Source organism: Syngnathoides biaculeatus, chromosome 20 (assembly GCF_019802595.1).
Source record: "Syngnathoides biaculeatus isolate LvHL_M chromosome 20, ASM1980259v1, whole genome shotgun sequence".
NCBI lineage: Eukaryota > Metazoa > Chordata > Actinopteri > Syngnathiformes > Syngnathidae > Syngnathoides > Syngnathoides biaculeatus.
Window position 1 is genome coordinate 7,207,971 of NC_084659.1, and position 15,357 is coordinate 7,223,327.

Genomic DNA, 15,357 nt, shown 5'->3' on the forward strand with positions numbered 1-15,357 from the left:
AACTCGCGAGCAGATGACGAAGTGACTGAATTTGTTTGCGAGCGCTTTCGACGGCAAACTCGATGGGCTGCTCTGCCTGACAGCGCCCCCTGTTGGCAATGTTGAACAAGTACAAACCAAGTGTACAATGAACACTGTGCCGAAATGTTCAACTAAACCATAAAATAACCAAAGTCTGATAGTTTAATGCTCACGTGTAACGAGAAACTCCATAGACGGGCTAACAGAAAGCGCATTTGATAGCGCTGGAGAATACCAATCTCATGCTTATCTCAAATATGATCTGGTAATTTCTTCCAAACGAGGTGGCATTTTACCTTGAGCGTACGCGCCACAGCGCCGTCGGGCTCTTCGTCCGACAGCCGCCCGCTGCCAAAACTTTCCATGGAGTGCGAGGAGATGGTGTGGCAGAGCTCCTCGAAGGAGGAATCCCGGTCGCGGCACTTTTTGATCTCGTGCAGCAGCTTGGACAGCTCGCTGGTCACCGCCTCGTCTGAAAAAAAAAAAAAAAGTTTTAAAAGGCGAATTGCATCATTCCAACACCGTTATGGCCATTTTTTTTTGTCTGATTTAATTAACAAAAGAAAAAAAATGATGTGTGGGGAAAAAAAAACAACCTCAGTGGAGCTCATTAACAGCAACACCTAATTCCTCCATTAGGCTTCTTTTTTTTTTTTTTGCTGATGCGTTCAGGTGCAATCCCTCTCGCCTCCGGCAGGTCAAGAGCCAATTATGTTTTTCTGCTGACACGCACGGGAAGTGGCAGGAATGCAACGCCACTTTCCTCCTACAGGGGGCGGCAGTGGATTGGGGAAAAACTGCGCTGCTGCTGGCACGGAACCCATTCGACAGACAGATCAGTTTTCTGGGGTGAGAGCAAAAACATTCACCCTGAATGTCCATCTATTTTATTTGCCGCTTATCCTCACCAGGGTCGCGGGGAGTGCTCGAGCCTACCCCAGCTGTCAACGGGCAGGAGGCGGGGTACACCCTGAAATGGCCGCCAGCCAATCACAGGGAACATGGAGACAAACAGCCACACTCACAATCACACCTAGGGGCAATTTAGGGGGTCCAATTAATGTTGCATGTTTTTGGAATGCGGGAGGAAACCGGAGTGCCCACCCGGAGGAAAGCCACGCAGGCACGGGGAGAACATGCAAAGTCTTCCCACGAGGGTCTGGGATTGAACCCAGGACCTCAGAACTGTGAGGCCAATGCTTTCCCACCTGATCCACCGTGATGCCACCTTAAATATCCTTCCATCCATCAATTTTCTTTGCCGCTTATCCTCACAAGGGAGTGCTGCAGCCTATCCCAGCTGTCGGAGTACACCCTGAACTGGTCGCCAGCCAATCGCAGGGCACATAGAGACAAACAACCAATCATACTCACAATCACACCTACGGACAATTTAGAGTGTCCAATTAATGTTTTTGGGATGTAGGAGGAAACCGGAGTGCCCACCCGGAGGAAACCCGGGACCTCAGAAGTGCGAGGCCAACGGTTTACCAGCTAATCCACCGTGCCGCCACCTTAAATACATATGAGCAAATATATATATATATATTTTTTTTTTTTGGGGGGAGGGGGGGTGGGCAGACGAAAGGGGCAGATCCCAAGAAAGTAGGCCTCGCTATGCCACTGCTTACAGGTAAAGATGAAGTCTAGTACTAGTACACAACTACACTAGTAATACTGCATGTCGAGGATGTGGAAGAAAGGCCTTCGAATGTCCCGCTGACTCACTTTTGTGGCGGAGGGAGGGCGAGGCCGCGGGCGAGGAGATGGAGGTGCGCGGCGCCGGGACCGGACACTTGCGGACGGGATCCTCCGCCTCCGCCGCCGCCGCCGCCGCCGCCGTGCTCCGGCGCTCCGTTTCCTCCGTCACATATTCTGCGCACACAGAGGGGAAAAGAAAGCGAGCACAAGAAAGACGAGGAAAGGGCTCCCATTGACGCCGCGGCCGAGGAATCGAATCAGGCGACGGCGGCGGGGCCCATTCATCGCGAAAGTGCCGACAGGAAACGGCGCGCAGCTGATCTTTTCACGCGGGCGCAGCTGCGTCTTGAAAATCGGGCCCACGTGCGCGCCGGCATCCATTTTGGGGCCTTTTTTTTTTTTTTTTTTCCAAACCGCCGCCAAATTGCCGCAGATGGTCAAAACAGTGGCACCAGTCACCCAAAAATAAAAAAAAAAATAAAAAATGCAAAATATGATCCGCCGAAGAACCGTGTGCGTATGTTTTTTTTTTTTTTTAATTGATTTACTTTGGATAATTGCAGTGATCTGCTGCGATTTGAGCGCCGGATGTTCTCTCAGGATGTCCAGCGCCGTCCTTCCTCGGCTGTCTCGCAGATTCGTGTCGATCCCTGAAATGCGTGAAAAAAACAATAAAAATCAACATTAAAATTGTCACAAAAACTGAACGAAGGGATCCAAACATGGCTGGTCAACCTAGGGCGCGGGGGACCCCTGCGAGCTGTCGCTTGAGGGTCCGCCACATTGAGAATAAATTTCGTCAGGTCATTGTGACAACTATTTAAAAAGCTCTAATTTGATTGTGGCAGATGACAAAATATGAGCTATATCGACATGGGAATTAAATCTCTATTTTTAAAATAAAAGACGATTTTTTTCTAGAATATAATCTTACTTTTTTAAGAACATAATTCCAGAATGGCAGATGGCAGATTATTACTGGAAAAAAAGTTGCCTTTTTTCCCTTGTTTAACTTCCATTTTAACAACAACAATTTTTATTTGCCATTAAATTACACATTTTCATTCCAACCATCTTTTTTTTCCCTGCTAAACATTACCATTTTTTTGTGACAAAATACAACTTTATTTTCAAAATATTACCGCCATTTCCGGCCTATGAGCTGCGAGTTTTTCATACGCTTTCAACCCTGCAGCTAATTTGTGCATTTTTTTTCCCCTAACGGCCGCAAGGGGGCACTCGAGCGGAAAAGGTAAGAGTGAGACCGGTGGAATATATGTGCCGAGGAAGTGACTTTTACCTGTCAGGCCCCGTTAGCACTGCGCTAGCGTGTTACTGCCGTGTCTAAGTGATTTTTACCAGTATGTTTTTTTTTAACCAGCCCTGTTAGTGCGGCGCTAGTGTTAGCGTTAGCACAGTGGCGCTAGCGTTAGCACAGTGGCGCTAGCGTTAACGTTAAACTCTCTGTGTAGAGTCTTTCTTTGTAAATATCTCGCGTTTCAATGTGAGTACTTGTGGCTTTTACACAGGTGTGGCTTATGTATGTACCAAATGGTATTTCCTTTACAAATGTGCTGGGTGAGGGTAATTACCAGGTGCACTGTGCAGGCCGGGAATTATGGTACACAAAAAATATGAATTTATCCTAACTTACTTAAAAACAGTTATGAGAGCACTCTACAATTGAAGGAATCGACATTATTTATCAATTTAGCTCAATTTTGACGAAATTTCTCAGTAAATGAAAAAAAAAATACGGCCCGTTTCTAGCTAGCACGGACGTCACCTGTCCCGGATTCGGTTCCGGCATAAGGGAGGGGGGTGGGGGGGGGCGCGCCATCCTCACCTCCGGAGGGGTTTTCGGCGAGTCGCGACATCCCGACCCGAACCGCAACCCACCTGAGTCCAGCAGGAGGCGGACGACGTCGGTTTTCCCGAAGAGGGCGGCCTCGTGGAGGGCGCTGCCGTTCTCCGTCTGAAAAAGACGGGTGAGAATCCTCCGCAACAAAAAATAAATCAACACCGACCGCTTCCGCCGTCCCAGGAAAACATTCGGGTCCATTCTGGAAGTGGACGCCGGGAAAATCCCCCCGCCCCCAATCCCACAAGACCCAAATGAAAACACAGGCGATCGTTTTAGCCAATCGGAAGCCGGAAGAAAGCCGCAAAATAGCATTTCGAGCAAATCCTCACTCAAGGGGTCGTCCGGTGCGGGAGAAAGATTCCGAACCGAAGCGTCGCAAGTGAAGGCAGCACAGGGAGAGGTCCACTTCGCGAGCCCCTTTTTGTTCAACTTTGACCCCTCCTCCCTTTTTATGTGGAAGAACTTCCTTCCCCGTTTCCCATGGCGACGATGTCAAGCGGAAACCTGGGAAGGCGACCCTGGATCTCCGGCGCTTTCCGGGAATTGAACAAGCGCCAAAGAAGGGAGCGAGTCTGTGTTTGTGTGGGTTACCTGCCCCCCTCGCGAGTGGGTAAACCCCCCCACCCCTCCCCAAACACACACACTGACAGACGCCGAGAGCAACCAGCTCGAGTCCAGAGTCCCGATTCTTAAAACGTCAACAACACAACGGAGGGTCGTCATCGCGGTGGGACTGCATCCACAAACGTACACAAGCGAGACGATAACACCCGGGCGTTTATGATTTATCATCTGCAAAAAATAAGTTGCAGTTTTTACTGAGTGAAACTCGTCTTGGTTTGTGTCTGCATGATTGTGTTGCACTGCCCCCCGGTGGCCCAAATTGGAAGGTGTCGCAATGAAGTCATCGTGACGCACAAGAAGAAAGCAAGAACAACAGTTCATCCGTCCATCCGTTTAGTTTGCCACTTATCCTCACGAGGGTCGCGGGGAGTGCTGGAGCCTATCCCCGCTGTCGACGGGCAGGGGGCGCGGGGATAGGCCTGAACTGGTCGCCAGCCAATCGCAGGGCACATCGAGACAAACAACCAATCATACTCACAATCAGACCTAGGGGCAATTTAGAGTGTCCAATTAATGTTGCACGTTTTATGGGATGTGGGAGGAAACCGGAGTGCCCACCCGGAGAAAAGCCACGCAGGCGCGGGCGGAACGCGCAAATTCCACAGAGGCGGGGCCGGGATCGAACCCGGGTCCTCAGAACTGGGAGGCCAACGCTTTACCAGGTGATCCACCATCCTGCCCAAAACACAATTCATCCATCCATCCATTTTCTTTTCCGCTTATCCTCACGAGGGTCGCGGGGAGTGCCGGAGCCTATCCCAGCTGTCGACGGGCGGGGGGGCGGGGTACACCCCGAACTGGTCGCCGGCCAATCGCGGGCCACCTGGAGACAAACAGCCGCACTCACAATCACACCTCGGGGCAATTTGGAGTGTCCAATTAATGTTGCATGTTTTTGGGATGTGGGAGGAAACCGGAGTGCCCACCCAGACAAAACCCGCGCAAGCACAGGGGTGAACCTGCAAACTCTACACAGGCGGGTCCGGGATCGAACCCGGGTCCTCAGAACTTTACCAGCTGATCCACCGCGCTGCCCACAGTTGACTATTTTGACTATAACTTCTATTTTCTACATTGAAAAAAGTTCAAAGTTTTTGTAACGCATCATTCTGCACGCGTCAAAGGTCATCGTGTACAAGCGTGGACTTTTTACTCGTCTTTTCAGTGAATAAAAATGGATTTCAAAAGAAAAACAACGGAAAAAATACCCCAAGTTAGAAGTGATGAACATGGTTTTGGAGCGAAGGAAGCGACGTGAAAGGCCTCAGGATCTCGGCGTCCTTTTCCACGGAGGCCGTTGCGTAATAAACAGAAGCTCGAACGCGGGTGGGGTCACCGAAGAACCACGTGGGGCCAATTCCAGACCTCTTCCCGCTCTTGAGCCTGACATTCTTCATTTTTTTGTTCCTTACCACGCAGTTGACGTCCATGCCGGCCTGGAGCAGCGTCTGCGCCGTGCTGCGGTGCCCGTTGCGGGCGGCCAGGTGGAGCGGCGTGTGTCGCCCGCCGGGCACGCCCATCAGGTTGGGGTGGGCGCCCACCAGCATGCGCACCACCTGCGGACGCACGAATGACGTCGCTGTGCCGGAAAGCGGATTGGCCAACGTCTGACCGCGCCCCCCCACACCCCCGTCTGACCTGCAGGCGTCCGTAGAGCGCCGCCAGGTCCAGGGGGGTCTCGTGCCGGCTGTTCCTCATGGTGGGGTCCGTCAGCTCCTGCAGCAGAACCGACACCACGTCCGAGTGGCCGTACTGGGCCGCGCAGTGCAGCGCCGTCTCCTGCTCGTGGTTCTGGGTCGGGGGGGGGGGGGGGGGGGATTCAAATTCAAGTCAAATGTGTGGAACAAAGCAAAGAAGCGATGTCGGACTTTACACGGACAAGAAGGATTTAATCGATCGGCATCCTTTTTGGGATTTGAACGGGATCCGCACGCCGTTTTAAACTCGGACGGGTTGTTTTGTGTTCCCTCTGGAACATCGCTTGTCCCCCCCCCGAAGAAAGCACGGCCCTCCGGGGTTTAAAGCTCCAGAACGCCGTTAAAAAATTGATCGGCTGACACGTGACGTCCGTATTCATGTCGGCGCCCGCAAGCCGGATTTGAACGACACCGACACTGAAGTGTATTTCTGTCTCTCTATAATACCGCACTTCATCACACATCGTAATATCATAATTAAAGAACGCAAACCGTTTCATAGCAGCTCCTGCTGTGCGCAACGTGACCACCGGGCGGCAGCATAACACGCCGACACAAACGGTTACAACGTAAGGGACTCAGTTAGCTGCAGTAAAGGGCCATTTTTTGCAGAGGATAAAGAATATATGCCAGTGAATATTATCTACAAATGTAAAGTTTCATAGATGCAATTTGTTTGCTAATCTATGACGTTTTCCAATGTTTTTTTTTTTTCCAGCAATGAACTAAGTGGACTTTGTTGTATGCTAAATTTGACAGTATAATTTTACTTTTGTTTAGTCCCTTTAAGTACAGTTTGTATGTAATAAAGGGGAACAAATTTTGTGGACGCTGGCCGTGGCTAAAAAAAGGACCCACGTTTCTTCCCGCCCTGAACGCACCGCTCCGAAGCGCCGCCGGGGTCGATTCATCAGCGCTCCCGAAACGTGATTTGGTCTTCATAACTGCGCTGTGACGTCGCGCCTTTCACCGGCGAACACCGTTTCATCCATCACGAGGCGCGCAGGACGCCGGCGTGCGGTACGCGCGTCAAAACTGGCGTAATTGCCAGCGGCGGGTGTGAAAAAACATAACTGTATTTAGAGGCAATAACGACGCTGTGACTGCATTAGTCAGTCCATTATCGGGCGTGCTGCGTTGGCCACTTGAAGGCGCTTGAGGAGCTTTGATTTGGATACGAGACGGCTCAGCCTGAAAAAAAAGTGAGACGTTTACAAAAAAAAAAAACAAAAAAACACGGCAACAACTTTCGGATGTCGTCAGGGTGTCCCCGTGAAGTCGTGAAAATAATTTCACGTGAATCCATTAAATACCGTAATTTCCGGCCGACAAGCCGCGACTTTTTTCCCCCGCACGCTTTCAACCCTGCGCCTTATGCGGCTAATTTGTGCATTTTTTTTCTCACGGCGTCAAGGGGGCACTCGAGTGGTGAGACCGGTGGAATATATGTGCCGAGGAAGCGACTTTTACCGGTATGTTTTTTTTTTTTTAACCGACCTTGTTAGCACTGCACTAGCGTGTTGCTGCTGTGTAACTGCCGTTTCTCAGTGATTTTTCCCGGTATATATTTTTTTAACTGGCCCGGTTAGTATTGCGCTAGCATTAGCGCTGTGGTAGCGTGTTGCTGTTATGTTATTGCCATGTCTAAGTGATTTTTACCAGTATGTTTTTTTTTTTTTTAAGCAGCCCTATTAGCGCCACACTAGTGTTAGCATCGCATTAGCGTGTTGCTGCTGTATAAGTGCCATGTCTCAGTGATTTTTACCGGTATGCATTTTTTTAACCGGCCCTGTTAGCACCACCCTAGCGTGTTGCTGATGTGTTTCTGCCATTTCTCAGTGATTTTTACCAGTATACATTTTTTTAACCAGCCCTGTTAGCCTCACACTAGCGTGTTGCTGCTGTATTACTGCCATTTTTCAGTGATTTTTACCGATATATATTTTTATTAAACGGCCCTGTTAGCGCCACGCTAGCGTGCTGCCTCTGTGTTACTGCCATTTCTCAGTGATTTTTACCAGGATTTTTTTTTTTTTTTACTGGCCCTGTTAGTGCCACACTAGTGCTAGCGTCGAGCGAGCGTGTTGCTGCTGTGTTACTGCCGCGTCTCAGTGATTTAAGTATGTTTTGTTTTTGTTTTTTTTAACCGGCCCTTTTAGAGCTGTGCTACCGTGCAGTTGCCGCAGCTGTTTTTTATTTTTTTTTTACTGGTATTTTTTATTTTTTTGTAACCAGCTCTGTTCATGCTACCTTGCCGCTGCTAGGTTAAACTAAGCTAAGGTAATGAGACTTTTTCTGTGTACCGTCTTTCTTTGTACTGTAAATATCTCATGTTTCAATGTGGGCACTTGCGGCTTTTACACGGGTGCGGCCAAATGGTATTTCCTTTACAAATGTGCTGGGTGAGGTGCGCTCTGTAGGCCGGAAATTACGGTATATCAAAATCACTTATATGTACTTTAAAGGGGATTTTGCTGTATTAAATGTGCGGTACTAAAATAATCTAATATTTCTTCCTTTGAGGATTGAATTTGGCTACAAGCTCAAATCAAACGCGTCGCAAAATGGATTGACTTTATTTCTTGACACGTCCCCCGCGGGTGTTACAACTTTCAACGAACCGAAGCCCAGTCGGGAGCAACAGGAGCCAGTAATAAGCGCTAATAGTCAGTAATAAATAAACCCCGCCGGCGCGAGGAAGTTGAGCGGTTCTTGTTATTCCAAATCAGCACCGAGAGGAAAGTGGAGAGATTTAAAAGTCAGTGAGAAAAAAAAAAAAAAACAAAAAAAAACAAAAACTGGATCACGGGGAATGTTTGCAGTCGGGATTTGGGCGATCGGGAAAGCTAAATAGCAGGGAATTCAAATCCTCCGGTCGCAATTAAGTGCGCCGGGAGACGTTTGCCGCTCGCCGATTGGCTCACCGCTCCGACGTAGCCCCGCCTCCCACGTTCCCACACTGTCGGAAGATTGATTGGAACGAAACCAGGACCTAGAGTCCTCGTTCTAGAGTCCGCGTTTACACAGCGCCAGTCACCGTGAGCTATTTTTTCCACCCCACAAACTATGCGGAAAATAACCAACCCGAGAACCTTTGTCCGCTTGGCCACCAAATCAAAGCGAAAAGCAAACGCACAGCTTCGGCGAGCTCGCCTCGGTCCACGCGAGCCGGAAGACGAGCGTATCCCCCGACGCGCGCCCTCGTCCCGCTAATCTGGTTAATGACGTCGACGCTTTTCCACTTTTATCCGGATGATCTGCTGCGGCGGCGGGGGGAGGAGGGGCCCACGGGGGGCGAAGGACGAGGAACGAAGAACATTCGGGTGGGAAAGAAAACGTTACGCTCAACCGGGGACGGACCGGACTGTGGATCAACCTCAACGATCGCGCCAGTTTGTGGCCTCATTATTACTTGAAGTCTGGATTGAGGATGTTTTTCTTTTTCATGACATTTGACTGAACGGTGAGAACAAACCTGGAGTCGGATCGGCCGTTCGTTCCCCGGACTCGGTCGGGTTTCCTCGCTCTCACCTGCTGGTTGACTTGGCAGCGCGAGGGCCCGTGCCGGACCAGGATGCGCACGATGTCCACGTCGCCCCGCCAGGCGGCCAGGTGCAGCGGGACGCAGCCCTTGCTGTCCGCGGCGTTGGCCGACGCCTCCGACTGGAGCAGCTTCAGCACCACCTCCCTGGAGGAGGGCGAGGAGGGAGGGGGACAGGGGGGGGGGCTTTTGAGGCGATTGAACCGCAAAAAAAACGCTCGGCGTTCCCTCTCAGGAAGTCCCCAGCCGAGCCGAGACGCCTCCTCTGCTTTCCAAATGTCAGCGGGAGAAGCTGAGCGGGGAGGAGGAGGAGGAGGCGACTAATGAGCTGCTAATTTCGCGCTTTCAAAACGCACCGCTGAGACTCCCCAAAAACAAAACACACAAAATGAAGAACGTTTCCAGTTCCGGTTCCCTTTTGCGAGCGGCGTCCTTTCTTCCCCGCAGCAGGAAATCCGCATAATTGCCCCCGAAAACACGTCGCTAATCCTCCGTCCCCGAGAAACCAAACGCCGGCTAATCCGCGACTGTGTGTTTTGAGGAGCTTCTTTTATACCCGCATTTAGCTTGAAAGCGGCTCGTTGGGTTCCGTCGAAAATTCAGCCCCAGGGGTCAATTTCACTTATCGATCCATCCATTTTCTTTGCCGCTTATCCTCACCAGGGAGCGCTGGAGCCTATCTCAACTGTCAATGGGCAAGAAGCGGGGTACACGCTGAACTGGTCACAGGCCAATCGCAGGGACAAACGACCAATCGCACTCACAAGCACACCTACGGGCAATTTAGAGTGTTCAATTAATGTTGCATGTTTTTTAGGATGTGGGAGGAAACCGGAGCGCCCACCCGCAAAAAAACCCACGCAGGCACGGCGAGACCATGCAAACTCCACACAGGCGGGGTGCCAGGATTGAACCCGGGACCTCAGAACTGTGAGGCTAACGCTTTCCAGCGGAAACACCCAATTTCACTTAGCAAAATGAAATTTGGCTTTCAAGTCCATCAGGGGTCGTCCCCCACAAAAAAAAAAAAAAAAAAAAAAAAGGCTCAAGACGCCAGGCCCGAACAGACACGGGAAGACGCCCATTTTTGTTTTTTGGCATAAAAGGCTGCTTGGCTTAGCAACAAAGAATTTGGTAGACCCACGAAAAAAGAAAAAAAAACGTCCATTTTGGACCAAAATGGCATCTTACTTTTTCCCCCACAAACGCTGTCAGCTGAGTGCGAACATTGACTCGTGCGTTCCAACGTGAAGGGCATGCGAGCGTCGCCCGGGGCCCTTTCTTTGCTTTTTTGCTTCCTATCGTTCACACGTTGCGGCTGGATGCGGAACTCATTGTTCCCTGCTTGTGTTTCCCCCGCACGTCACGGCACACGCGCAGAAAATGGAGGTCGGGGGGTGGGGTGTTACCTGTGGCCGTTGAGCGCGGCGTGGTGCAGCGGCGTGTACCCCGAGCTGTCGGTGCAGTTGACGTTGAGGCCCTTCCACATGCTGCGGGGGGAGACGCCAAACGCAGCGTTAGAAGGAACAACAGGCGAACTTGGCACGTATGCACAGAAAAACGACGAGGCACTCTTTGTCATAAAAAGAGAGAAAACTAACCATCCTCACCAGAACTCCTCCGGGGACAAACGAAAAGCTAACCGGCTGAATTGCGGCCTGCTCACGAGTCAAACAAAACGAGGTGAGCTGACGACGCTTCCCTCCTCCCATGATGCACCTCGACAAGCCCAGACCTCACTGAGCTAATTGCAATCGTACCTCTACTTACAAATGTCTCTGGTGACGAAAAATTCAGGTTACAAAGCGCCTCCTGGGAAAAACATTATCTCTAGTTATGAAATAAATTCAGGATACAAAAGTAAAAAATGGGCACTGGATGCCGCAAATTCCACTGAACGTAAACATCCTGGATCTTTATTTGTGTGGCGCGATAGAGCTGCTCTCTCATTGGCTGTCGCCAATCAACTGGGCGGAAAGCGTTTGGAATATTACAATCAACAATGCGGCCGACGGTCTCTGATGGAAACGTCCATTGAGCCGTACATTTGTACATTTTTTTTTGCCAATTGAACATTTCTTTTCAACGTCCACCCAAAAAAATGCTGCCAGTGAGGTGCACCTACGATTGGTCCGTCCTCACGACTTTGAGTGTGTGTGGCTTTAAAGGGCGGGGCCCGGCCTGGCGAGTGACGCGGGCGCCAACCAAGAAAAGTGGAGAGCGTTGTGACCTCGGCTAACTGGCTAACGCGTTGTCAGCGGCGATTGTGGCCAACGTCGCTCGTGTATGAATATGCTTATTACTTGGTCTCCCCCCCCCCCCCCCCACACACACACACACACACAAACACTGTGGCTTGCAGCGCGAAGCGCACACAAACACACACTTGCGGTTTTGTTTACAGCAATGGAAAAAAAAGCAACACAGCGGCCATCCCCGACAAGCACGTGACGGCTGTGAGGAGGGCGGGGGTCAAAGGTCATGCGAACCCTGAGAGTTGGAGAACCATAACGTTGCCCAATTTGCAAAAGTGGAGCGCCGTCTCTTTAAAGCAAAAGAAAAAAAAAAAAAAAAAAGAAAACCGCAGAAAGCTCCGTCGTGATTGAAAAACTTATTTTTGGGGACGGGAAAGCAAAATCAAAGCCCCCCGCCGCGAAAAACGAGGACCGGCGGGAGACGGAAAAAAAAAAAGAAAGAAAAGAAAAAGACGAGCAATACGCAGCAAATTGGGGTCGCGGGAGAGACGCTGCACGCGATAACCACAGATGAGAACAGACAGGAAGTGGCTTTGCTTCATTTCCTGTTACGAGAAAAAGCGCCGGTGGATCAACGGCTCGCCGGTTCGTCACCGACCAGGTGACTCACGGACACGCACGCGCTATCACGTCAGAATCTGCACCAGGATGTCGAGCTTTTTTCAATTCCCATGATGCTTTGGGGCGTGAATATTTGAACATTACGGGGAAGCCTATCAAATCACAAACTAAGTCCGACAGCCGGTATGTCACGAGGTCGCAGGAAGTGGTTCGTCGCGGGCGCAGGGAGCGGCGTGTAGCGACCGCCAGAGAGATGCATCAATAACGCGCCTTTGGGCGTTATTGATAATCATTGATCGCACTGCCCGCGCTACGGAATCGATCAAGGGTTCGGGTGCATATTTAGAAACGGATACGCGGTCGCATATCGTCACTCTCGCGGTCTTGTTGTTTTGTGTGCGAGCAAGCGTGTGTGTGTGTACGTGTGTCTGCGCGAGTGTGCGTGTGCATGCCTGTGTGTGTGTGTGTTTGTGCGCGAGCTCGGCAGCGGCCCAGCGGCGAGCGGAGGACAATGTCTATATAAGGCGCGCGAGGAGCCTCCGCGGCTAATGTAGCGGTCGCAGATGGTGCACGTCGCCATGGCGACCCGCCGTCCTGGGATGAATCAGCGACAGACGCTCGGCGCCCCCCCCAAAAAAAAAAAAAACGAGCGGGCCTTTTGCAGAATCTTTGTTTAGTTTTTGGGCGACCTGGCGGAGGCCCACGTGCCGCGCAGCTGCGTCTCCTCCGCATTTTTTCGTTCCTGTCAGTTCAGCCTCCCCCTTTTTTTTTTTTTTGGTACACCTACTAGCCAAAACGGCACGAAAAGCACGAGAGGTCGTCGAAGAGAGGCGCTCGGGAGCGAACGGCGTCTCGTGCTCTCCGGTAATTACACAACAGGGCAGCGCTGGAAAGTCAAGTGCCCGCGGAGGGGAGGGCATAGACAAGCGCGCACAAACCCCGCCGTGACATAACATCGGGCGACGCTTGCGGCGCGTTACACTGTGAACCAAGACGTTAGGAATCCCCGCAGGGTGGCGGTAAATCTCAGTACCGGACCGCTTGATAGCGGTTTCCTTCCTCCCTCTATCCTAACCACCTGTTTTACGTTAAAACTGATTCGAACTTCCCTTCCCGAGGGATCCCGAGGCGTTCCCAAGCGTGTACTGGGTTGTCCTCGGGTCCCTTTCCGGTGGGACATCCGGATCAGATGCCCCGGCCACCTCATCCTCTCAATGCGGAGGAGCAGCGGCTCGACACTGAGCCCCTCCCTGATGACCGAGCTTCTCGCCCGTTCTCTAAGGGAGTCCGGGTATCCCCGCTGAAGCTACTTCCCCCGCGACCTGACCCGGAAAAATCGGTAGAAAACGGAGGGATGGACGGATGATTCTAACTTGTAAAAAATTCGCTCACATCAATCTCGTACTTTTTGTTGCCGACCATCTTTCACATTACGTATGAAATAATCCCAAAATCTGGACATTCTATCTTTTACGGATTCTTTCCTCAAGGCTAGCCGCCATTGTTATTTCGCTGTAGAAAAATAATGAGGCAGAAATTGCTTTTTTTTTTTTTTTTTTTTTTTTTTTTTTGCGTGTGTGTGGTCAAGTTACTCGAATAATTGTTTCAGATCTTCATCAAGACTAAAGAAGGAATTAAACCGGAGCATGTTGATGCAAAAAAAAAAAAAAAAAAATCATTTCAGAACTTCCTCAAATATTCGAGAAACTTTGATTTGGCGAGCCCAAGAAAATGGAAGCGTTAATGAAGTGCAGCGAGAGCTCAGAACTGTCCGGCTTGTGACTTGCGGGTATTTCCCTCGTTTGGCCTTGTCACGTCCTCGTTGCCGCCGCCGCCGGCCTCTCCGGGTGGACTGCGACGTACCCCCCGCGGGCGCTTGCGCTAACCGGCTGCCCTTTCCAATTAGCAAGAGAAGGGAGGGAGGCCGCGCCCCCGAGACCGGTTGGGCGAAACACGGCGCCCGGGCACCAACGCCGAGGCTCATGAAAGATGCAAGGACATATGGACGCTAGCGCCCGCGCCGCCAACTCTATGACCCACTTCGTACGGAGCGCGGAGAGAAAGGAAGGTGCGCCGAAGTCCGGTCAGCGTGAAGCCGCGGGAAGGAACGCGGCGACGTGAAGCGGAAGGAAGGCGGCAAATATGGCAGGGACGGGCGGGCATATGTCGACGTCTCGTTGCAGGCGGCGCGGGCGAGCTGCCACGCCGTCGTTTGAAAGCGCGGCTGTTTGCGACGAGCAGATGGTGACGGCGTCGCGTTTCGGGGAAACGCAAACATTCGACGAGAAGTCACAAGTTGGGCTGTTTTGAAAATGGAAATGTGCCGAGGCCTCGGCGATATGACCGCTTTTCAAAAATGTTTCGCAGAAAACAAAACTATAAACCCAAAATTAGTTGCGTTTTCCCCCCGTTTTTCTCTCAGTTGGTTTTGTGTCAACGTGGCCTCCGAGATCGGTCGCTGTCGTTTCACGCCCGCGGCCCCCTTCGTCCGAGCGGCGAGGGGGCGGCGGAGGAGGACCCCCGTCGGCCGCGGATTTGACACGGAAGAAGGGGAGGGCGACGGAGCGGCGAGCCGAGACCGCGGACACCGGAGACGATTTGAATCTGTGCCGCCTCCAGCGCACGACCGATCTGATAAAAATGCGACGCCCCCAAAACAGACACTTCGCTGGCGTGGAATATTAGCCGCCAATTAGCTGCAGTCAAAATGTCCTCCAAACAGTCACAGAGGGCCTGGCGTCTTTTTTTGGTAGGGGGGGGGGTGGTGGAAAGTTTGACTGTCTGCAACTGTTGTCATCGCCATGTCGACGGGCTCCATCTGGTTGCGCGACCGATGACCGCAAATGCTTCGGTTTCACCTTGAGCGCGAGACTCCCGCTGGGGATCCCATGAGTTCACCCCCCCCCCCAAAAAAAAAAAAGTACCGGTCGAGATGTTGATGGGAACTCTTTTGTAGCTCCAACTTGCGCCCATCCATATTCGTACGTCGTATTGCAGTTCCAAAAACACTTGATTGAAGTTTGTTTACGGCGACGTCCGTGCTAATTTCTGTTAGCTGTCCAAGGCATTTCTCATTTAACGTTAGCACTGAGC

At 51.4% G+C, this 15,357-nt stretch overlaps 1 protein-coding gene across 2 annotated transcripts in view; it reads right to left on the minus strand.

The window, feature by feature from the left end:
• Nucleotides 1-15,357, minus strand: part of anks1b (ankyrin repeat and sterile alpha motif domain containing 1B) — a 55,464-nt gene that overhangs the window by 34,255 nt on the left and 5,852 nt on the right. For both annotated transcript variants that reach the window (XM_061807003.1, XM_061807002.1), the window contains exons 2-9: nt 10,858-10,938; nt 9,439-9,595; nt 5,849-6,001; nt 5,623-5,766; nt 3,622-3,697; nt 2,271-2,372; nt 1,750-1,896; nt 318-493 (exon numbers count right to left, since the gene is read on the minus strand). In XM_061807003.1, coding sequence (XP_061662987.1) covers nt 318-493; nt 1,750-1,896; nt 2,271-2,372; nt 3,622-3,697; nt 5,623-5,766; nt 5,849-6,001; nt 9,439-9,595; nt 10,858-10,938 — 1,036 coding nt within the window. The remainder of the gene's footprint in view (nt 1-317; nt 494-1,749; nt 1,897-2,270; nt 2,373-3,621; nt 3,698-5,622; nt 5,767-5,848; nt 6,002-9,438; nt 9,596-10,857; nt 10,939-15,357) is intronic.